Genomic DNA, 25746 nt, shown 5'->3' on the forward strand with positions numbered 1-25746 from the left:
TGAGAAGTCTGGTGTAATTCTGATAGGTCTTCCTTTATATGTTACTTGGCCTTTTTCCCTTACTGTTCTTAATATTCTTTCTTTGTTTTGTACATTTGGTGTTTTGATTATTATGTAACGGGAGGTATTTTTTTCTGGTCTAGTCTATTTGGCATTCTATAGGCTTCTTGTATGTTTATGGGCATCTCATTCTTTAGGTTAGGGAAGTTTTCTTCTATAATTTTGTTGAAGATGTTTATTGGCCCTTTAAGTTGGGAATCTTCACTCTCTTCTATACCTATTATTCTTAAGTTTGGTCTTCTCATTGTGTCCTGGATTTTCTGGATGTTTTGGGTTAGGAGCTTTTTGCATTTTGCATTTTCTTTGACAGTTGTGTCAATGTTTTCCATGGTATCTTCTGCACCTGAGATTCTCTCTTCTATCTCTTGTATTCTGTTGGTAATGCTTGCATCTATGACTCCTGATTTCTTTTTTAGGTTTTCTATCTCCAGGGTAGTCTCCCTTTGTGATTTCTTTATTGTTTTTACTTCCATTTTTATGTCCTGGATGGATTTGTTCAATTCCTTCACCTGTTTGGTTGTATTTTCTTGTAATTCTTTAAGGGATTTTTTTTACTCTTTAAGGGCTTCTACCTGTTTACCTGTGTTCTCCTCAATTTTTCTGAGAGTGTTATTAATGTCCTTCTTAAAGTCCTCTATCATCATCATTAGAAGTGATTTTAAATCTGAATCTTGCTTTCCTGGTGATATGGGGAATTCAGGACTTTCTATTGTGGGAGAACTAGGTTCTGAGGATGCCAAGTGCCCTGGGTTGCTGATGCTTATGTTCTTGCACTTGCCTTTCACCATCTGGATCTCCTTAGTGCTACCTGTGTTGTCTCTGATTGGAGCCTGTCTTTTCTATTATCTTGTTTGTGTCAGAACTGTTTGGGGTGGGTGTTGCTTCTGGGGTTAGAGCTGAAGCCCAGGATTTTCTCAGTGCTCAGGTGCAGACGGGAAGGAACCAGTGCCCCAGGCCAGGAGTGAATTCTTGGGTCCGAGTGGGTCCCAGTTACTCCCTGTTTGGGGCAGGTGTTGCTGCCTCCTTACCTAAGATACTGCTGGGGTTGGAGCTCCTGGGAGCCCTGCCTCCTCTGGGTTTTGTAGGATAAGATGCAGAGCTGAAGCCCAAGATCTGCTCAGTGCTCGGGTGCAGACTGGAAGGGACCAGTGCCCCTGGCCAAAAGTGAATTCCTGAGTCCCAGTGGGTCCCAGTTACTCCCTGCTTGGAGCAGGTGTTACTCTCTCTAGGTTAGTTTTTAAATAATAGTATAAAATAAATATGTGAAATGCTGCAGAATAAAATGACCAAAGGCATTTTGTCACTGTGGAAAGCTGGTAATTAACACATAGAAAACTGGTGAGCACATTTTTTACTGCGAACTTCTTAGCTAAGTTTCCAAGAGTAGAATCCTACCGTGAAAAACTACAATCTACATTTCTTTTTACTGTCATTCTTCCTTTTTTTCTCATTTTAAAACCCTCATTCATGCCTAAATAACTGACTATAAATCTCCATGCCCTGTTTTCCCATTTAGCTATTCTTCTGACTTTGGAAACAGAAATTCCCATAGCCTTTAATGGTACAAAGAATTGGGCCAGCCTCAGCATCACATCCCCAACTGCACTTTTTCAGTCTGCTGGACCTTGCTCCCCCTCCCAGGGGTGGTGAGCAAAGCAGCCGCTGGAGGGATTCATCACACACTCATTTGTGTTGGCACCAAAACTGCACTCATTTAAAAGTCATGCACCAAAAAGCTCTTAGATTTCCACATGACTTAAAATGACTTTTTTATATCAGGGCCATACAAATAAACAGAATGGAAGGAAGTTTTAAGTGCAGGAAAAAGTACGAATAGCAAACCCCAAACCACACGCTTTCTGTTTAAAATTATACCTAATAGAGCCTCTGTTTTGCAAATGAGAAAAATTAGCCAACTCCCTTTCTAAAGCACTAATGATTATCAGCCATTACATCACACACATGTCATCTGACATACTCAGACCGGTAAATATTTCCTTCTGCACAACAGAGGCTTAGTGTTCAAATGCAGGGGGAAAATCTCAGCACACAAGAAGAACATCCAGACAAAAGCCAAACGAGAGGCTAAGTCTAATTTCCCTATTTTAATTTACCCTACAAATGAGTCTTGCTTTGACTAGCAAATGTATGTGAAACTCTTACAACCTGAATGGGAGCTGATTTCCCAAAGCTTTTCTGGTGAATAGGATGAGTACTAGCACTCTGTGATGGCACAGGAACCAAATTTAAACAGACGTTAACAAGATGGCCAATGCCCCAACTGCACCTCTTCCTCTGCTACTCAAGGCTCAGCACAGAACCCCATGGTGGGGGACTGTCTTCAGAGATCTTGTTAGTGATAGCTGAACTCACAGAGAATGAGACAATTACATATATATTCATGTACACGTGAGGATGGACAGCTATCCCGCACACACATCCTTTTGCAGTAGCCCAAGCATACTTATGCTAAAGAAAATCTGGGTGTCTAATTCCCACCTTGCAATGGTAACAAAAGAATTCATACGTTGGAACATGTTTGATATCTGGGTGACATCAGTGACTTTTTTCAGAGTCTCCGGTTCTTCACCATAAACTGGCCACAGTAAAATGCCACCCGCTCCCAATGCTTTGAGTACTAAAGGCACCAATGAATTTTACTTCAGACTGAACCGAATTAACATGAGTATCGCATCTTTCCCCTCGCTTTGTCCCTCAGGTCTTCCCACACATTGAGGTGGTTAAATGGCAGTATTTCAATTTTACAAATGAGGAGATTTAGATTTATAAAAATGGGGATAGGGAGGTTGATAATGTGCTTACTTTCTTTTAAAGCTATGTCCCTAAAGCTGAAAGATTCCCCCCAAAACTGAGTATTGATACTGTGCTCAACTATTAGAAAAATCTCTACTCACAGGAAGCCATCTCCCCCACGTATATACATCATGAGCTCATTTCCTGGAGGGACACTGTGGAGCCCTGCGCTTGGTTCAGCCATGAGCCAACTTCAATGAGAGGTATTTTAAAGATGCCCCAAGTCCAGTGTAGGAGAGGGATGCTAATAGGGCAGACCATGAGTGGGGAGGTTCTAAATGGCATATAAAGGACATGTAGCTGAAGACAGGAGAGTATCTTCTGTCAAGCAGATAGCACCAAGGTAACTAAGTGACTCAAACACACGCAACTGAGATCTACTTCAGGCAGAGAAATACATGGCCACAGAGCTGTAGCTTGGGAAGATGAGGTCACTGGATGAGAAACTGAGGCCAACATTGCCTACATAAAGAAATCACCAAGGGGGGAGTGAAGAGAAGTAGGGGGAGAAGGGAGGGGGATGGAGAGAAAGGGATGGAATGGAAGGGAGTAGAAGAATAGAGAGGGTAGAAGAGGAGACAGGAAGAGTGGGAAAGGCAGGAGAAGGAGAAGAAAGAAGAGAGGAGGGGAAAGTAAGAAAGAAGAAGGAAAGAGAGGACAGGGGAAGAGCAAGGAAGGGAGAGGAGGGAAGGAGACTGATAGGCCACCTTGTACATCAAAACTCATAACTATCTTAATACACCTTGACGAAATCTAAAAGGCAAAAAGGCTTGATTGCAGGATACAGTTTCCAGTGAGATTTCTCTTCACAGGCAGTTTGCTTGGCTACCAGCTAACCTAGCCACTCAACCCAGAATGATTCCCTGAAGTCACCCAAATGAGTAGCCAGTGTGGAGTGCCATGCCATACATACGCATTTCTGCCCTGTGCTGGATTCCAGTCATCTTGCTTAGTATACAAGCAAGATTAGAAAGCAGGCCAGGCCAGGTTGGCCACAAACTCATGATTCTCCTGCCTCTGCCTCCTTCAGGAAATCCTACCAGTGTGCACCACCACAAACAGCCTTACCAACCTAACATAGAAGTGCATTGCTTTTGATAATGCATATACCAGCACAGGGAAGGAAGGCATTCTTGTCAGAATGACCTAAGACAGACAAAGTCTTCTTTATAAAATAAAAGAGGGGGAAATATGGAGAGCTTTTAGGGCTGCTTGGCAGGAATCTGACATTGGGCCAGGACAAGGAAGCAAGCTCAGGCAGGAATCTGATTTTAGGCAAGAACAAAGAAGTAGGCTTCAGCCAAAAAAATGACTTTGGGCTAGGACAGGGAAGTAGGCTCAGGTATCTTGGTTATCCTGATAAGCCCTTAGAAACAGTAATCATGGCAGTGTTCATGTAATTGGGTTTAATGCCTTGCTTATTCTTTGACTATTTTTGTTTATTGTCTTGCTTGTTCCTTAACCTAGAAGTGACCTTATTATTTGCATGTAATTAAAATGGTATAAAAGAAGATTAGGAAAAAACAAACCTGCCTCAGCCTCAGAACTAGTTTGGGTCATGCTACAAAAAAAGAAAGGAGGGGAGGGGGCAGGCAGACCGGTACCAATTATATTAATTGAGATACTGTCTTAGTTAGCATTTTATTGCTGTGAACAGACACCATGACCAAGACAACTCTTAAAAGGACAATATTTAATTGGGGCTGGCTTATAGAGGTTCAGTCCATTATCATCAAGACAGGAACATTGCAGCATCCAGGCAGGCAGGGTACAGAAGGAGCTGAGAGTTCTACATCTTCATCTGAAGGCTGTTAGTGGAAGACTGATTTCTAGGTAGTCAGGATGAGGGTCTTAAAGCCACAGCCACAGTGACACACCTACTTCAACAGGGCCACACCTTCTAATAGTGCCACTCCCTGGGCTGAGCATATACAAACCATCACAGATACCTAATGAAAAATAAAACCCTAGGGCCCTTGGTCCAACAAACACTAAAAATTAAGACATCTACTATGGAGCATTGAGCCAACGACTTCAAACGGCACATGAAGCCACCCTGAACCAGTGTAAGAGGAAAACTTACAAAAGCTCTGGGTAATAAATGCAGCTATCCTAGGGAAACCTGTGAAACCAGTCACTTTAAATAAGTCCTCACAAAAGTAATTAGAGAAACTGTCTTGAAACCTCACTTGTGGATAAATAAAATTTTAATGACAATAAAATAAAGATTATAGGTAGAATTCAGTGGTAAAATCCTTGCATAGCACAGAAGGGTTAGATTCAACATAAACACCCCACTTAAAGCATTTGTAATGTAATACAATGTATTACTTAATATGCTGTGTTATTATTAATGCAAAAAAAAAAGAGAATAGACCCAGAGTTCTTCACTTCTCCAAATAAAATGCCGCCCATGCATTTCTCCATTTCTGTGATCTGCACAGACCAAAATTAAAACACAGGTGGGGGCTTTAAAAGTGTTTGAATAACACACACATTTAATCCCAGCACACAGGATGAATAGGCAACTGGATCTCTGTGAGTTTTGAGCCAGCCTGGTCTACACAGTGAGTTTCAAGACACAAAAAGGGGCAGGGGGCAGGGGCCAGGGGGCAGGACATTGAACCCATATCTACCAGATAAATTAACTAGGCTGGCCCACTGGGCCATGAGGGATACATGGGCCAGTGATTCCAACTATCTACAAGCCAAATGAAAAGTGTGTAAGTAAACATATCCTAGGCCATGTTGTGTGGAGATGAGCCACCAGACACCTAATGAGTCCAACCAATGTCAGGTAAGCAAGGCCTGAGACTAATGGATCACAGAGTCAGGAACAATAAATGGGAAGTGGCTATTGCCTTGTGCACTAACGACCGGGATGGTTTGCTGTACAGTAAAGCTGTTAAATGATATAGGTAGCATTTTAGCTCAGTAGGAAAGAGAACATGTTATGCAATAAACTGGAGCTGAGCAACTTAGCTCACCGTTTTTGGCAGGGAGATTAGATTCTCACTAAATTGAATAATAAAGTCCAGATGGACTTAAAAGTATATAAAGAATGAGGGAGTATAAATGTTAAAATAAATTATAAGTTGATACCTCTGCACTCCTGACATTTGGAAGGCTATCTATCCTAAGCAGAGGAACTTAAAGCAAAAATATACATATGTGTATATATACATACATATGTATATATAAAACTGAAAACAGTTTTAAGATTTTTACATGTTAAAAGACATTAAAATAAAATAAAAAGAAAATGAAAATTTTATAAAACTTTTTAGCATATGATCACATGACAGAATAGCTTTTTTATACAGGTTACAAGAAAGATTAACATATTTTATGCATGATAAGGCCAGCATAAAAATTCCCACTAATGTATTCAGCAGAAGGAAAACATGAACAACTTGACAGGATAATGAACGAGAGACACGTGTGCTGTAAATCACACACAAAATACAAATGACTACATAGAACCTGGAAAGTGCTCAGCTACCATGGTAAGCAAGGCAAGGAAGAAAGAGTGAAATGACAACCACAGTAACGTGTTGGTTAAAACCACAGAACTCCAGACAAGTAAGATGACCTGAAACAGGCATTTGTAGCTGGTAATGTGGCTCTGTGTTAGAGCACCTGGCTAGCACACACAAGGCCCTAGGTTCTGTTCCCAGCACTGTATCCAGAAAAGGCAAGAAGAGAGGAGAAAGCAAAAAGTTGGGAGACAGAAAAGGAAGGGGGCAGTGGGCAAGAAAGGCTTCTGTCTGATGGGAGAACTACCATTTAGCTCTACAAATGAGTAAGTGCATGTGCGTACACAGGTGTGTGTGTGTGTGTGTGTGTGTGTGTGTGTGTGTGTGTGTGTGACAGAGAGAGAGAGAGAGAGAGAGAGAGAGAGAGAGAGAGAGAGAGAGAGAGAGAGAGAGAATGAATCTGTATGGGTGAGTGTGAGTCTGTGTGTAAGAATCTGTGTATGAGTGTGAGTCTGTGTGAGTACATGTGTGCATGTATGCATGGGGGGGGTCTGTAGTGTGTGTGTGCGAGTGTGAGTCTCTGTGAATCTGTATGTAAAAGTGTGGATCTGTGTGTGTGTGTCTGTGTGTGTGTGAGTCTGTGTGTGTGAATCCAGATGTATGAGTATGGGTTTGTGTGTGTGTCTGTGTATGCACACATGCATGGGTGTGTGAGTCTATGTGAGTCTGTGTGTGTGTATGTGTGCATGGGGGTCTGTGGTATGTGTGTGTGTGTGCGTGTGTGCACGTGTGTGTAACTTTTGGGGCCAAATAGTTTGGAAACGAGACACTCAGATCATGTCCTTTCCTTGTACCTTCTCTGCAACCAAACAACTCGTGGGGGCAGGGCGGGCGGCTTACAGGAGTTTAGAAGACATTCCCACGGGCACAAGGTTTTCATCATTCTTAGTTAAGGTCTCCATTTGTGAGGCCAACAGAGAGCAGAGTTTCATACAGATGAAATATTACTGAAGCCTCCTTTGCCTGATCAATTAGCAGTGTTTGAGAAAGCATATTGTATCAGTCACATGACCAACAAGAGTAATCAGAGCCCAATAAAATTTGTTGACATCTTGTATACCAAGCACTACTCTAAGCGATTAGTGTTTATACATTTACATAGTCACAAATCCATAGAGGATATACTATGTATACCATTATTCTGTAAGTGGGGAAACTGAGGCTTAGAGAAGTTACGTTTCATATTCTATTTTATTATTCCTAGTAATTTGTCAGAGACCACGCAGTTGGCAAGAAGTAACTGACTGGCTTAGATCACAGGCAGGATGGCTGGGCATGCAGTTCTTAATTCTTGGGTTCTGATACATCAGAGATCCACCCCAACTCCTGTGATGGTTACAGTCAATGCCAGCTTGGCTGGATTGAGAATCACTCAGGAGATACACCTGTGGGTGATCTGTGAAGGCATCTCCAGAGGAACTTACCTCAGGAGGGCAGACTCCCCCTCAGTGTGAGCAGACCAATACAAATGCTAATGTCTTAGACTGAATAAGGAGAAAGCAAGGGTGAGTTGGGTGCCATTGTTCATCCCCCTCAGCCTCCGAATGCTGGTGCACTGTGCCTACTGGGCCTCACACATCACATGGCTTCGAAGTGGAAAGTGCAGGGCACAACTCTCAGGAGGAGGGTCACTCTTTTCACTATGGATTCTGGGGATAAACTTCGGCCATCCATCGGGACCAGTGACAAGCACTTTTACCAAACGAGCCAACTTGCAGGCCCTAAAGGGACATGTGGTTTAAGAGTGTGAGGAGAGTTACCTTCTATTTAAAAAAAAAAAAAATGCTCAATAATTCTAAAAACAGAAAATGAAGAAAACCAAAACTTGTCATGCTTCTGCATAGAGGCATTTCAGTGGAAGACTGCCTCACAGTTGACTATAGTGCCCATGGCCTCACTACATTAAAAGCAAAAAAAGATGTTCTCTGCCAAGAATTTAACACTGTATGACCTTCTTGGCTATGTCAGTTTTCCTGAGTCCTCCAATTATGCCATTGAGAAAGAAAAAGGTTTCCATTTCTCAGCACCGTTCGAACAGGCTAGGATAACATGAACTAAAGGAGCTCTCTGTTGCTTGCTGCTCTGTAATGGTGCCTTCATTAAAGCATGGCTTGTCTTTATAAGAGGGGAGAGAACATTCATTCTTCAAACAACTATTCACTAAGTGTGTGGAGACACAAATTACACTCTAAACACAAAGGCAAAACCCCATGGGAATGTAAGAAAATGTTCATTTCTGCCCCTATATTCATAAAATCATCATTGTGGCCTTAAACAATGACACCTTAGCATCACACAGACACATGGCACCAAGGGACAGTGCATACTTCACTGCACAGTCAAGGGTCTTCTCTGACTGCTCTCAAGTCCGTCAAAATGGCACTAGAATCAACAAAATTAAAGGCACCCTGCACGACAAAGAAAGGACTCCACAAAGGTAACAGATTTCAATTCAGACTGAAATAACAGAAGAACACTTTACAGATCTAACAAACTACACATGTTGGTGGGCACCTATAATGCAAGCATTTGGGAAGAACATTAAGTTTAGAGACCTGCCTCGGCTACAAAGTGAGATCTTACCACAAAAAAATGAACCTAACAGTCATAAAATTGTTTTGACATGGAGAGTAAGATGGAGCTTTAGTATGAACTGATCCTTCGCAGATTCAGTTCGCCTACCAAGAGCGTCATGCTGGAAAGCTACGTCAGGACACAGAAGGGATGACTAAACACAGGCATGTTACACGGAGGCATGTGATAGGCCAGCATGATCCAAGTAGATTGATTTATAGCTCAACCCTAAATGCTATAAGGTTTTTCAGTGCCAGGCATGAGATACCTCTCTCTAAATTATTGGTCAGGAAGGTCCCTGTGGTCTCCAAAACAACACAAGCTATTGACACTGACTGTGATTAACTAGACACTAAGACCCTATTGCTGACAACATCACACCTTTTTGCTGCAGGACACAGAGAAATCTATTGCAAACTGGCCAGGGACCTTCCTCCCTACTTGTTAGCTTTCATAGTGCCAGAAGGTGCTGTGAGGGATGCTGCAGGAGAAAGGATATGAACAGCCATTCCCAGAACTGGACCTTGCATGGTACAGTATCAACCTAACAGGCAAGAGTCCAATAGCCTGGTGCAATATTGGCATGAGTGTTAACAGGGTAACCAACCACCTTCTGATTGGATTATGTGTTCCACAGAAAGAAGTTCATGCCTGGTATTGTAAACCTGGTGAAAAGCCCATGGCTAAGGAGGTCATAGGCCCCAGGATAGAACATACTATTGTTATTTTAATAAATGGTCATGTTATCAAATTGTCTTCTAGGTATTTGTGTTTGTACCTATAGATCTGTGATGCAGTCAAACTTAGACAAGCTTCTCTTTGCAGTAGGCAGCAGTTGACACAGATACTCATAACTGGCCAAAATGCTGTGAGTTCTCAGTTCTAGATGAGACAGCCTTACCAACCCACTTCCTTCCCCTGCTGCACGACGCTCAGTGTATCTTGGAATAGAAAGTGAAAAAAATGCGTGAGATGCTGTCTTCTGGACATTATATGGATGTTGTGGTTTCCTACATGAGTCCTGCACAAGAACAAGCCAGCCAGAACTCCAGCACCAATGGGGGATGGGGTCAAGGCCCCATTCCTAACTGAGGAGCTACTGGTAGTTAACAGTTGCTGAGGAAAGGAGATTTATTCTTCTTTGGGCATGTGGCTATGATTAAGTGATTAAGTTGCCCATGGTCTAGTGGACAGCACCACACTCATGTGCATATAAGCAGTACTAATGAGATTAATGGGTTATTTTAAAAATGATGGTATGAAGTTAAAAGGGAGATGTGCTGAGGGGGCTGAAGGGAGTTGGAGGGAGAAACAGAAGGTGGATGTGGTCATATCTCATTATATCACATATAAAATTACAAATGACTAATTTTTAAACAGTGAGATTCTTTTGTCTCATCATCCGTGATTCATCCGTACTGCAAGACTCGATGCTGCAGAATCCTCTATAACCCCTGCAAAGGAGCACACCTCCTCATCCATGTGGGAACGTCTCCAGCACAGACACTGGGGGGGGGGGGGTACGCGGAGACGTGATGTGTGCTGTTCTCTGTGGGGATTTTAGCCTCACAAATCATCTCATTACGAATGCATTCTGTAAGACAGTTTCTGGGAAGAGGCCAAGCAGATAAGAACAGTTCTGCTTCTCAGAAGATGACAGAGAACAACACAGGGAATTTGGCATCAGGAATGGCTACAGTTTCCTTTAGAAAAGTATATTCCTGTTAATCATAAAATTAAGTTAAAGAAATTAGACTTTTATGCTCAAGAAATTAAATGTACAATCAGTATGTTAGCAATTCAATAAATTCAAGAAAATTGAACGTCAAAGAACAGTTCTGAACAACATTTCTTTTTTTTTCCCTTCAAAAACTCTTTATCTATAAAGAATGAAAGTTTAAAATACACATTTAAGTATAAATCTATAGGTCTGATCATCTATTACCTATTATCACAAATGTAAAATCCTAACTTTGAAACTAGGCAGAGAAAGAATTAAAAATCCAGCCAGCATTCAAATACACAAAAGATGGCAGAGGTCTTGCTACACATTACATTGGGAACGGATCAGATGAGCCACCCTCATCAGCCCCTGTGCATTTCTCTGAGGGCATGTTTTCAACTCAAAGTATTATTGTAGACATGGAAAGATGCTTAAGGAGGAACAGACAAGAGCCACAGAAGTGGGGGAACAGAGGAGCGGGGTGGGAGGAGAAAGGAAGGAAATTAAAAACAGCCAAACCTAAGGCGAGCAGGGTTTTTAGTTGATGCCCGTATCCTGCTGGCACCATCCTGCTAGAATATCACCACTGGGAAAGCTAGGGAAGTGACATAGGAATATGTCTATATCACCTGTCATAGGCACACAGGAATGTGTCTATATCACCTGTCACAGACACTTGGGAATATGTCTATATCGCCTGTCACAGGCACACAGGAATGTGTCTATATCACCTGTCACAGACACTTGGGAATATGTCTATATCGCCTGTCACAGGCACACAGGAATATGTAGTTATTAAAGCTTTCTAAATCCTCGGTTTTAAAATTAAGAATATAAATACTGCCAATGATAGTTTTAAAACAAAGTAATAATACCATGTACAAACCCATTAAGATACCCATAAGGCCGGCGCCTTCACTATAATCATACAAATACTGGGAGTACATGATAGTTTCTTGGGAAAATAGAGAAGAAAGGTGATAATTACGGTCTACACCAAAAAAAAAAAAAAAAAAAAAAAAAATCACACAGCCTTTCTAATCATGCTATTCAGCATATCCATTGTGCTGGTGCCCGGCCCTCGGTGAGGAAGAGACATACCTACTAACGCACATTTGCCCTGATGTGGCACTGACCTGCTTGTATGTCCCATCTAGCAGGGTGTCCAGGTGTTGCAGAGGAGCAGGTGTCTTGTCTCTGAATCTTGTCAGAAGCCGACGCTGGATGGCCCGAAACTGTACAGCTCTCTCAGACAAAAGTTCTTCCAACTTCTTACCACTTATCCGCAGCTAGAAGGAAGAATTATTCCGTTGGTGTTAAACAGAAACTGTAAAGGATGTTTATATTAAAAATACAAGCAAGGCATTAAAAGTTGTGAAAGAGTTGGACAGATGTAAACAGGGTAATGGGAATTAGAAATGCATGGTATATGGCTCGTGATTACAAGGACAATGGGGAAATCGCCAGTGAAAGCTGAGTGACAGATTGTGTCACAATGTATCACTGGGGAAAGACATCTTTGACATCTTTCATGAAAACAGGCTACATAAAAAAATTCTAATTTTTTTTCCACTGCAACAAACAGAATAGCAAAGTGAACAAAGATTTAGACACAGAAGCACTAGAACTGAATTAGTTTTTTATAATCTTTTGTTTGAAACAAAAGCCACTTCCCCCAAATCACTTTCCCCCAAATCTTCCCCCAAAGTCATTTTTTAGCCCTCTTAAACTTCTTAGGTATGATATAATCAAACAACTATAATTAACTGTGAATAAACTGTAGGAAGAAAAAATCACAAATATATACATATACATATACATATACATATACATATACATATACATATACATATACATATATATATATATATATATAAAATCAATCTGCTAAATTACTACCAAAAAATAAAAACATGATTTCCCAGCACTTAAACGGCTGCTTTGGGAATAGAGAGATGGCTCAGCAGTTAAGATCACTGACTGCTCTGCCAGAGGTCCTGAGTTCAACTCCCAGCAACCACATGGTGGCTCACAACCATCTGTAACAGGATTCGATGCACTCTTCTAGTGTGTGTCTAAAGAGATCTGCAGTGTACTCATATAAATAAAAAATAAATAAATCTTTAAAACAAAGCTTGTGAAGAAAAAAAAGGCTGCTATGGTCCACGATTTTTTCTCCATTCCTCCTTGCTCCTACATCCGTCCTCTTGCCTCTTGGAAGCTGCAATGCATACCCACCACCATCAGCAGCCACCCCTGCACCTGCCGCTAGGGGCCAACCAGGTCTTATGGCTCTGATGGTATCTACTGCCACAGGCACAACAGTGGGCTCAGCTATAGGGCATGCCATGGGTAGTGCCCTGTCCAGTTTGCCTTCTAGCAGGTCCCTTCCCATCCTGCCTCTTCACCCCTACAGATGGAGCCCTGCTCCTATGAAACCAAGCAGTTCCTGGACGGCTTCACCGCTCAGAGTGACCAATCCCTATCGAATGGGCTTCAGCGAGACCCTGAAAAAGTGCGAATACAATCACAGCCTGAGCTCCCTGCCCTAAAGAGGTCATGGCTTGCTCTCACCCTCACCCCTCACCAACAGCTGGATGGAGATGAGATGGTACTTGGGACTAGGAATAAGGAGGGTAATTCTCATCCAGAAGATTAATAGAAGGCATAAATCTTCAATTAAAGAGTAGACCACACACATAAAATGGCAAACACAGGGCTGGGGAGATCAGGGAAAGACCTTGCCCTGATAAAAGAAGTGATGGACAATCACAATCGAGGAACATAACCAATGCCACCTTTCATCTTCCAGCATCCATGTCCTCTCTCTGTCTGTCTCTCTGTCTGTCCCTCTGCCTCTCTCTCTGTCTCTATCTCTGTCTCTCTCTTTCTCTGTCTCTCTCTATCTCTGTCTCTCTCTGCCTCTCTGTCTCTCTGTTTCTCTCTGTCTCTCTCTCTCTATCTCTCTCTCTGTCTCTCTCTCTCTCTCTCTCTCTCTCTCTCTCTCTCTCTCACACACACACACACACACACACACACACACACACACATACCCTGTATCCATTACATCTCTATTACTGTCCTAAAACAACATGACCAAGACAGCTTATAAAGAAAACTGCTGATCAGTTGGACTTTGGTTCCAGAATGTTATAGAGTCCATGACAAGGAAATGAAGCCATGGCAGCATGAGAGCTGAGAGCTCACATCTCACCATAGCACAACAGAGAGAAGATGGAGAGCACAGTGGAGAAGCAGAAGGCTTTGAAACATCAAAGACCAGCTCTGCAACACACCTCCAACAAGGCCATACATCCTAATCCTTCCCAAACAGTTCCACCAACTACATGAGATTTATGAGCAGATGGGGCCATTCTCATTCAAACCACCACACATGAAAATTACTGTACACACATGAGTGCACACATGTGTGAGCGCTACACAAATACACATATACAAAATTAATTCTACATGATTAAACAGTTAAGAAAAGTGATAAGACACATAGCAAGTTGCAAAAAGCTATTATAATAATTATATTCATAACCAAGATTATGCCACAATGTCTAAACAGCATCTACAAACCAATGCAAAAGGCCTACAGGCTGACAGCAATCAGTGGGGAAAAAAGAGAAAAAAATGTGAACTTTTTACTAAAAAATGTTAATGATAGCTTTGCTTATTTTGTGCAAAAGAGTGTAGCCAAAAAATGACCTTAAATTCAAGATGTTAATGCCTCAGCCTCCTTGTACCTGAATTATAAGAAAGCCCCACAAAGCCCCACCCACTTACCCACAATAGCTTTTAAGTAATAGCCTTTGATCTAGTAATTCCACTTTTAGAAACTTATCCAAGAGATAATGCTTACAAGATAGTATATACACATAAGGATATTCATAACACTGTCCTCTTGCTGTTATGCTTAGATAGTAACAATCAAAATACCCACCATGAAGAAAGTTGATTTAATAATGAGGAATACTGCACAAGGTATATGTGGACATCTTGTGATATATTAAATAAAGCAAATCAAAGCCACAAAGTAGAGTACTTTCCTGCGATGCTGTCCATGTGCTTTTTCAAGTAAAACTGAGTATTAGCATAGCTGTGACTGCACAGAATATTTCTAGAAAAATACGTAACACCTATGGCAGCCTCCAAAGAGGAGACTGGGAGGCTAGGGGATGAGAGTCAGCAGCTTGTCTCCTACTGAGAGATACAATATCAACAAAAAAATCCAGTCAGTGTCTTAAGGAAGAAATACCTTTCATTATCAAAAACTAAGAGGTAGGACTGAAGAATTACAAAGATCAATAGACATGCTAACACAAAAGAGGGAAAATCTCATGGGGCCCCAACACACAACTAATGTCTGATGAGAGAATTGGTCTTTCTAAGCTATGAGCCCCTAATAGGTTATCCAGTATAAAATGATCAGCACTGAACCACACATACACACACACACACACACACACACGTGCACACATGCACGCACACGCACAACAAAAATCAGACTCAGTAAGGTGTGTGTATGTGTGTGTTTGAGAGTATCAGTTTGAGAGTAGGGAGGCATGGAAAAAGCTGGAGTGAGGGGACATGAGAGGGACTGGAGGGTAAAAAGAGAAAGAAGGAAATAAGTTGTGTGTGTGTGTGTGTGTGTGTGTGTGTGTATGTGTGTGTACACCATATATATAAATAAAATGATCTTTTCTATCTAGGCTGATGGGACTCCCACCAAGAGCCAGAGACTACCTAACAAAACCCACAGTACAAAACATGAGAAGCACTCTTGAGTTGTTGGCTATCGATACCCAAGAGACTCTCAAAACATACAGCCTTTTGCTGCTGCCCTTGGTTACCCACCAGAGGTGAAAAGTAAGTCTCTATTATTGAAGACATAATTCCTTTCCAAAACAGGGCCCAGAACCTCCTGATATGGAACTGTCTTCTCCCTAAGGACTAGCTTTTATGGTACCCGAAAGCACTATACAAACTTCCAAAGGATGAAGGCAACAAAGAGTCCTACCCAACTATGATATCTATGAAGCTCACTGATGACACATGCTGACCCTACCAGTGCAGTAGTGGAACACATACCTCGGTGGTAACCAAAGGCTCTCCAATTGAACATAACACCCATTCAACTAATGGGAGACATTGGCTGATACTGGAAGCCTAGCTAACTACTCAGTGCTAGTGAACTCTCGTTATTAGAGAAGGACCTGCAACCACTACCTTACTAAAACAGCACAGTCCCTAACAAAAATCTATGAACATTTGTCCTTATCCCCACAGATAAGTTTTCCTTCCTCAAGGGAACTTTCTTTGCAACAGATGGAGACCATTACAGAAAACTACAACAAATCAGTAAGCAGAGTTGTGAAGTCCAGTCCTAATGGGTACACCTAAAAAATATTCCCATACCCGAGGCTCACAGAACATTGCAGAAGAGAGGGGTTGAAAGATTGTAAGGCCCCATGGGGAGAGCAACAATACCAACCAACCAGAGCTACTAGGGTCTAAACCACCAGGCTGGGAGCACATAGAGAGGGACCCATGGCCCCAGCTGTATACATAGGGGAGGATGGCCTTGTCAGGCATAGGTGGGTGAGGAAGTCCTTGGTCCAGTGAAGGCTGGACACCCCAGTGTGGGGAAATCGTGGGAGGAGAGATGGGAGGTGGGAGTGGGAAAGTGGATTGAGGCATATCCTCATAGAAGCAGGAGGAGGGGGGATGGGATAGGGAGTTCCTGGGGGGGGGGGGATGGGAAAAGGGGATTACATCTAAAATGTAAATAAAATATCCAATAAAAATTTTTTAAATAAAAGATTGTAAGGGCCAGTGGATCAGGAAGTTAGCTGTGAGACTATGTCTCCTCGTAATAATAGAAGCTACATTCATAAAGTCTCACCAACGTGACCCCCCCCCCCAAACCTGAGCTGAACAAGGACAACACCAACGGACATGCCAAAGTGGACGAGGAAAAGACCATGATGTTTCAACTCTACACAAAGAACCACGGGCAACTGAGGAGAGCTGAGATCAGGAAAGACGGTCTTCTCCAGGAAAGAACACACCAACTGGTTGCCCAGTGCCAAATGGTCAGCCCTGAAACATGCACACGGGTAACTTTATGCAGACTCAAGAGGTCATGCATAGGAATGCATATGTACATACATGTTTTTTATGTACAAGGCTGTGAATCTGAAGGAGAGTAGACAGGGGAACATGGGAGAGCCTGGGGTAGGAAAAGAAAATTTTTTAAATCTAATTATAATCCCAAACATTTAAAAAAGAATACATGGGCAACATAAAAAGGAAACTTTTAATAACTAAAAGTTTTAAATAAATAAAAGGTGCTGGAACTGTAGCTCCGCAGTCAGAGGACTTTCCTAGCATGCTGGAGGCCCAGGGTACTGTGTACGCCAGGCATGGCAGTGCTCAACCAGCAATCTCAACACTCAGAAGTGAAGTTAGAGGGCACACAAGGTGCGAACCACATTTACCATCAGGTGCATGGGATCTGTAGGCATCCTGGGACATAGGAGACCCTGTCCTAAGAAGAATGACAGGCCAGTTATAACTCACCTACGTGAGATCTGCTTCCACAATATTCCCTGAGTCTATGGACACATGCTACTGAAACGACTTCCTTGATATTCAGGTATCAACCAGGCTGCCAGTTCAATGCATAGCATGAACCAGAGATTAAGCTGTTTTTCAATATCAGAGTTTCATAATTTAGGGACCTCAGGGCTGGCAAGATCGCTCTGTAGGTAAAAGTGCTTGCTGAACAAGCCTGACTACCTGACCTCACAAACCAGAGCGAAGGAAGTGAGCCAACACCTGATCCACACCAGCAATAATAGCAATTACAGAAATAAAAGAACTGTAATATTTTAACAAATATTTATCAATCATGAGTCCTAAAACCAAGAATTTAAATGAGTAAATCAGACAGAAATGACACATACATACACATAAACATATATAATGTATAAACATTATATAAATTATAATATATAACATTATAATATATAACATTATTATAATGTATAACATTATTATAACATAATAATATATATAACATTATATATAATGTATAAACATTATACATTATATATGTTTATGTGTATATATGTACACAAAGCAAGCTAGGTTCTAGAAGCTATCCTGATTAAAGGTTTAAGAAATTATTCAAAGCTGGAAACAGACAGTGGAAACAGGGAGCAAAGGAAGAAAACTCATTACCCCTGTGTGTGTAAGAAATCAAAGTGCCCAAACTCCTCCCCCAAAGGAAAGATCCTGATATGGAAACACTGGGGAGTCCCTATCCAAAACCTCTGGAGGTGAAAGTGTATGGTAAACCTAGTAGCCAACAAAACACAGTAATCTCTATTTGAAATGTTATGAACATGTAGTTAGTATTGTCTCTCTGTAGACTCTGTTTCATAAACCACAGTCAAGCAAGGATCTCTTAAAATATATCCACGAAGAATAAAATTAGCTCAGTTCTTCAGCATACAGCTTCTGCAAATAATAGTCTATTAACAATATTTGCAAAGAACAATGTAAGGGGCCTGGGAATTTAGCTCATGCCAAAACATTTGCTTTCTTGTGGGGAGCCGACAGAAGGAGGCTATCATCCTTGCAGCCATCTTGAGCCATATACCCTGACAAGAGAGTTGTTTACAACAGCCTACAACAGCTGAACACACTCTGATAACATCTTGTTTTAGATACCCAGGATTTTCCCTTGGGTGTGTGTGACTTAAAGGTGTGAGACTTAAAGGTGTGATTTAAAGGCGTGACTTAGAAGTGAGACATATAAAAGGCGAGAGGCAGACAGAAGAAGGGAACATAGAAGTTGGAACTGGGAAAGAGACTAGCAACTTAGAACTGGAATTAGGACTTGAGACTTGGTTCTGGGAACTAAGGACTAGGAACTAGGGACGTGGAGAGAAGAAGAGAGACTGAAGAATAAACTGAAGAATCACACTCTGTCTGGTCTCCATTCTTTGCGTCCGTCCTCACTCTCTCAGTTGCTGGACCCCGACCCGCTGACTGGAGCAGTGCGGGCTCTAACAATTTAGCCCCCAAGGCTTTTGGCAGTGTGCGTTCCAACACTGATAGAGCAGTCCTCGACATTTTTGGCCCCCAAGCGTGGGGTAGTGCAGTTTGCAACACTTACTGTGTACAAGGCCCGTACTTCCACTTCTCAATACGCCAAAAGAAAGACTTACATATACATATTACTATATTGTTATATATTTTACATATAAAATTATATATAAATACTATATTAAATATATAAAAATTATATATGGACCATCTATAATTATGCTGAATATTAAAATTCAAAATGTTTACATTTAAAGTATCTCAATGTATGCTCCCAAACTGTCAATTTTGGTGCCACAATTGAGTCAAATACATACTAACCTACAAAATAACCAGTACCTGAGCTGGGGAGATGGCAATGGGTAAAGAGCCTGCGGTGGAAGGCAGAGGACCTTAGTTCAGATCTCCCATATAAAAACAGCCTGGAGCGAGGCTCAGGGTGGGAAGTAGGCAGTAAAAGCCTGAAGCCAGGCTGGCCAGCCAGGCTAGCTGAAAAGGTGAGGGACTTTCTAAAAAATAAAAATAAAATAAAAAAATAAAAAAATAAAAGAGTAGAAAAGACACCTATGTACCATCAAAACAGACTGAACTCCTTAAAGAACAATCACTGCAGGGGCATGAGATAGCTCAATGCTACAAGCACTTCCTGCTCTTACAGGAGACACAGGTTCAGGTCCCAGAACCAATGCTCACAGCTTCTGTAACCCCAGTTTCAGGGAACCTGGTTGGTACTGGCTTCTGGTCTCTAAGGGTACCTGAATGTATGTGGTGCACATACATAAACTAAGGACCACATGTGTACACATAAAACAAGAACAAAACAAAATCTTAAAAAACATAGTCACCCTAGTAACCAATGCTAGATATTCAAAACTGCCTTCTTTTAAAAAATCCCTATAGAATCTGTTCAGAGATTCTACTCAGTGAGTGCACCTGTGACTTTAATGTATAAATTTAAAATAATGATAGTCAGTGTCCATTATTCAGAAAACATGAATCTTTCAAACACCAAATTAACCTCCCAAGGATGTAGAAATGATGCTACTGAAATACTCAAGAGCACCCGACATGAACTCTGATAGAACATCCAAGCAGGCAGGAGACCATTCAGAGCCACAGAGGCACTGTGGGACTCGGGGCTGTACCTCTAATGACTCAGCCTTTACTATGCACCCAGCACACCAGGTACAAAGGAGCACTTTATGCTCTTAAACCGTCATTCCAATGCAGAAGATCTGCTGTGCTAATTATGTATGGGAAAAGAAGTCACCTTAGTATCACACCCCATTTATGTCCTGCTTGAATTACCCGGGATGATAAACTCCAACAGTCTTAACCGTGGGTTACTGGGGTCAAGAGTTAAGTTTACATGTGGGAGAATCCAATCAGCCATGTTTGAAGGTGAGACCACAAGCCAGGCTGCAGCGTGCCCCTCTGTAAATGTCCGCAGCTCATCTGTAACTGGGCAAAGCCCGCCATCCACATAAGAACTCACAGCACACAGCTGCCCAGCGTGTGCCTACCACTCTCTCTTCCACAGCATCTCTTGCTCTTTGATCTATTTTTCTTTTTTTTTAATATATATTTTTATTGGATATTTTATTTACATTTCAGATGTTATCCCCTTTCCCCATTTCCCCCCACCCAGGAACCCCCTAACCCATCTCCCCTCCTGATGCTATGAGGGTGTGCTGCCACCCACCTGCCCACCCACTCCCACCTCCCTGCCCTCGAATTCCCCCATGCTGGGACATCCAACCTGGGAGCTCTGGTTGGTTCATATTTTTGCTCTCCCCATGGGGCTGCAAACCCTTTCAGCTTCTTCAGTCTTCTCTCTAACTCCTCCATTGGAAACCCCATGATCAGATCAATGGTTAGTGGTGAGCATCTGCCTCTGAATATGTCAGACTCTGGCAGACCTCTAAGGAGATAGCTATATCAGGCTCTTGTCAGCATGTGCTTCCTGGCATCCACATCAACGTCTACCTTTGGTGTCTGCACATGGGATGGATACCCAGGTGGAACAGTGTCCAGATGACCCCTCCTTCAGTTTCCGTCCCACACTTGGTCTCCATTTTTGCTCCCATGAGTATTTTGTTACCCCTTCTGAGAAGGACCAAAGCACCCACACTTTGGTCTTCCTTCTTTATGAGTTTCATGTGGTCTCTGAGTTGTACCTTAGGTATTGTGAGCTTTTGGGCTAATATCCACTTATCAGTGAGTGAATACCATGTGTGTTTTGTGATTGGGTTACCTCACTCAGGATGATATTTTCTAGTTCCATCCATTTGCCTAAGAATTTCAGGAATTCATTGTTTTTAATAACTGAGTAGTACTCCACTGTATCAATGGAACACAAAACGGCAACCAAAAGATTGGGAAAAGATCTTTACCAATCCTTCATCTATAGACGGCTAATATCCAATATATACAAAGAACTCAAGAAATTAGACTCCAGACAACCAAATAACCCTGTTAAAAATGGGGTACAGAGCTAAACAAAGGATTCTCGACTGAGGAAATTCGAATGTTTGATTTATTTTTCAAGTAAAGGTTATCTGGTTTAATATCATACCTCAAAATGATGATCAATCAGCTCAAAATATTCTTGAAGGGGCACACATCCGGAAAAAGAGCAGGCAAAGTCTTTGGTTCCCTGTTTTTCAAAATGTTCCTGAAGGCGGAGGATGAGTTCATTGGTTATGAGCCAGAGGTCTTCAAACTGTTCGCTCTGAATGCGGTATCGTTCTAAGAGAGAAAAGTAACGGAGGAAAGAAAGGTGCTCGTCAATGCACGGTCACCACCTGAAACTAGGTGAGCCCTCAAGCATAAAGACCCCCTCTTTGTAATGTAGCTCTGATCTGTATCAACTATAAAAGTACTTCAGATGTCCTCCCAGGGGAGATGGTCAGAGACAGGCTGATGTAGCCCTTCTCATGGTGTGCCAAATAGAAAATAAATTAAACAACCCAACTGTGGCGAAACACCTGACTCGATAGACAGCCATGGAAAAGTAGGTGTGGAAATACTCGTCTACTTCTGAACACCACTCCCATGAGATAAAACGGATTCTACACTGATTCACCACAATCAGGACCAAAGCTTTGTGCTTTTCTAAAACTTTCTCAATGTAAATGGAGGTTTAACCTTGACACTTCCTTCAATTAAAAAGAAAATCATGTTCCCTCAATTCCCTCAAACTTGAGCACCGAAAATTCTTCTGAATGTATTCTCTAGTGATGGTGACTATGACGATGATGCCAACAACGATGTGAGGGTGACTGCATCCACAGCAGTGGCATCCATTACATCAATTGTGGACAGAGAGCAGCTATGGGTCAAGGACTGTGGGTGTACAAAGGATTCTTGTAATAAAGAAAAAGACAAAGACCCAGAATTCCAGTGGCTCAACTGATGATCAGAAAATACATTAAATGTGACACTAGAATTTGTACTACATACGTTCTTCCCTACCTATTTCAATTTTCCTGGTCTTCAGGGACCCACAATAAACCTTGTTTTCTCTAAGCACAACAGGAGCCCAATACACACCAGGCTCTTGTAACAACTATGCTCTCAGTTAAACTTTAACTGTCTCACAGGCCAATGATGCTATCATTTTTAAAATAAACAAACCAACCTAATCTCAGAAGAGTTTAAGGAATTAACAAGGACATCCAGCTGGTTATATACAGAAAAGAGACTGAAATTCTAATTACCAATACAAAAAGACTAACCATTGATCTTAACTACATGATAACGTTCTATCTATGTAACGGCACACAAGCTCAATACGCCTGCTGTTCACCAGGCATCCAACCACAGAGTTTTAACTTCCAAGATACAAAGTCCCTTGAAAAGTCTCAGAAATTACAAATTCCATTTAATTCACCATCAATTATTTACATTATATACAATATTCTAAAGAAGAAATACTAAAGCATGGCAGGATGAGGGTTTTTCAGCCTTTCTGTTTACAATATGTAAAGACAAGAAAAACGAGAGATACACATGCTGAAGTGTGTCTTAGGATTTTTCACGCCACCATGAAAACAACTAAGTATCTTACATGTTCACCCTTGGTTTTCAGAGAGAGAGAGAAAGAGAGAGAGAGAGAGAGAGAGAGAGAGAGAGAGAGAGAGAGAGAGAGAGATTCTCTTATTACCCCTAGAGGTTTTTTTTGCTGCTACATGTGTACTCCTTACTTTCTTGTTGTTGAGATACAATACCATGATCCAAAGAAAGTTAAGGAAGAAGGGCTTTAGTTTAGCTCACAGCGTTGGTGGGATGGAGACCATTAATCATGGAGAATGTATGGTATGGCAGCAGAAACAGGAAAGAAGCTGGCCAATCACATTTTATCCACATAGGAAGGAAGGGGGAGGGGAGACAAACAGAAGGTGAAGGCAAGGCTATCCACAGTGACATACTTCCTCCAGTAATGCTCCACCTCTTCAAGGTTCCATAATCTCCCAGGACAGCAATACCAATTGTGGAACAACTATTTGAACACATGCAGAAGCCTATGGAGGGCATTTCTCATTTAAACCACCACAGTAGGAGTAACCAGTGCTTTGTATGCCTCCACAGTTCATGGAAAATGGCAGCTGCACTCTACTGTGACCAGAGTGTTCACTCTGCAGCTGGCAGAGGTGGGTATGGGCACCACACCCACTGTCTTCAAGGATGACCCTTCTTCAGGCAGATGGCCATCTTGCCTCTGCCTCTTTCGGCTTCTGTGATACCACTACCTACTTGAGATTGGTTTCTCAAGTCCTCTGATGGGCTTCCTCAGGAAGGCAGGCCGCTAGCATCCTAGCTCCCATCTCACCTGAAATAGTCCTTGCACCTCAACTGCAGCAACTCCTGGACTTAGTGCATCTACACTGTCAAGAGCCCAGAACTTTCTTGCAACTCCCCATGGTCATAAGAAGATCTTAAGAGAAGAGTTTCCACTAAAGGGGAAAGAGGCTGAGTCAGATCCTTCACAGCTGCCAACTTCTCAGGCTTTTGCCCTAGGGGGCTTGTTTCTTCTCATGTGTATCCATCTCTTCGTGAAATGTATGGAGTGAACTTGACAGGATGGAGATGTAGGTCAGTTAGTAAAGTGTGTAGCATACACAGGGCCATGAGTTCAATCCCCAGAAGTGCATACAACAGAAGCAGTGGCTCCAAAGTGTAATTGTGAAAATTAAATAGGACCAGTGAAACGGTTCAGAGGGTGGAACTCTTGCACACAGGCGCGATGATCCTTATAACCAAGGCTCAAATCCAGAGCATCTCATGCATACACCAGAAAGTGCACTAAGCTACAGCTCCATTTATCTGTTTACTTTTTACTTTTGAAATAGAGTCTTACTAGGTGTTCTAGGTGACCTCAAACAAACTTGGTAGCTCATGCTAGCCCTAACCTCCTGGTCCTCTTGCCTCAGACTCCTAAAAACCTGGGATTATTGATCTGAGCCACTACAGCAAAGCTCATATACAGAGATCCAGGAGGCTTGGTAAGAAGTTTCAGTGTTAAGCTGGGCATGATAGTGCATGCTATGAACACAGCACTCAGAAAAGGCTGGGGAGGATATTCAAAGCTAGCCTGGGCTACAGAGTGAGCTCCAGAGAAGCTTACATCACATAATGAGATCCTATCTCAAAGCAAATCAAGACATTTGGACAGTGTTACAAAGGTAGAGGGTTTCAAGATGAAGGGCAGTAGGGCTACGATGTGCGTCTTTTCCTTTATCTGCTGCATCACAAAAGCTCCCGAGCAGAAAGGGAACTGGGAAGAAGCAAGAAAGGACTGACAGTTGAGACATTATGACTGGGTGGGAGATAGCTCTATGGAACAATTAAGTGCACTGAGAGAAGGAAAGCCGTACATTCCCACGGCTTACGCTCTGAGATAACGCAGGCTCAACTCCATCACCACCGCAAATAAACGGCTTAGGCAATCTTCAGTTTCTCCGTGTACTCAGAGGGGAAGACAGAACTGTTCATAAGGTCCTTAGAGGAGACTGAGGCATCATCGGACTTACACAGACAGACGTCATATTTAGGCCACTAAATGTCAGAGCAACGGAAGCTAAATGTGCAAAGCTGCTGCTGTATAAAGGGAACGTAAAGTCCGAAGGTCAGTCAAATTCCATGTGGCTGACAGGGACTCCACCGTGACTGCCACCAAATAGCAGAGATGTAACATCAAACACTCAAACATGCTTTCTAGGTAACTTTATAGTTACTTCTTAGTGTTAACTTCTTTCTCCCATGTATCTGCATACACAGGAGAAAAAAGTAACCCTTTCTGCAACAAAAACATAGAACTGGGATACAGTAAGATAAATGGTATTCTTAAATTGGCTTTGTTTTCAAATTAGCAAAAGTCGACAAGAAACAATGAGTGAAAGCCACCAGGCCACGATTTGGCCATTAGCCATTTCCTAGTGTTCATGTTCCAAGTGTGTCATGACTCACATGAAGACCTTCCACACTGAATATTCCATGGACGAGAGAAATGCAACTTTCTGATTGTAAGTGGGGATAAAAGAGGTAGAGTTTTTAAATATACCCTGAAAATACTAATAACCAAACGAGCTGCTAGGGTGAACACTCCATCTGTTTCTCTCCTTTTCGTTTGCATCCTGTGGTAGCACTCAGTGGAAATAACCACTTCAGCTTCCAAATAAAGTAAAGCCGGACAATCAGACTCCAGTCAACTGCCAGCCTGACCCTACCGACAGTGGAGAGAATGTTGTGCTTAATTAAGCAGACCACAGAGTACCACACCAGACTCCACTCACGCCAGATCATCTGAACTTCATCAGTACAAACGTAGTTTACATTAAATAAGAAGCAGAGCATGCATGTAATTATATCACTTGGAAAACTTTTAAGAGAAAAAAGCAGATGAGTGCTTTTATACAC

At 42.0% G+C, this 25746-nt stretch overlaps 1 protein-coding gene across 6 annotated transcripts in view; it reads right to left on the bottom strand.

Annotated features, from left to right (window-relative positions):
- Bbs9 (Bardet-Biedl syndrome 9) overlaps positions 1–25746 on the bottom strand; it is a 369513-nt gene that overhangs the window by 169199 nt on the left and 174568 nt on the right. For all 6 annotated transcript variants that reach the window (XM_076939717.1, XM_076939716.1, XM_034510258.2 and 3 more), the window contains 2 exons: positions 21404–21576; positions 11844–11996 (listed from right to left, as the gene is read on the bottom strand). In XM_076939717.1, the coding sequence (XP_076795832.1) occupies positions 11844–11996; positions 21404–21576 (326 nt within the window). The remainder of the gene's footprint in view (positions 1–11843; positions 11997–21403; positions 21577–25746) is intronic.

Source organism: Arvicanthis niloticus, chromosome 8 (genome assembly GCF_011762505.2).
Source record: "Arvicanthis niloticus isolate mArvNil1 chromosome 8, mArvNil1.pat.X, whole genome shotgun sequence".
Taxonomy (NCBI): Eukaryota; Metazoa; Chordata; class Mammalia; order Rodentia; family Muridae; genus Arvicanthis; species Arvicanthis niloticus.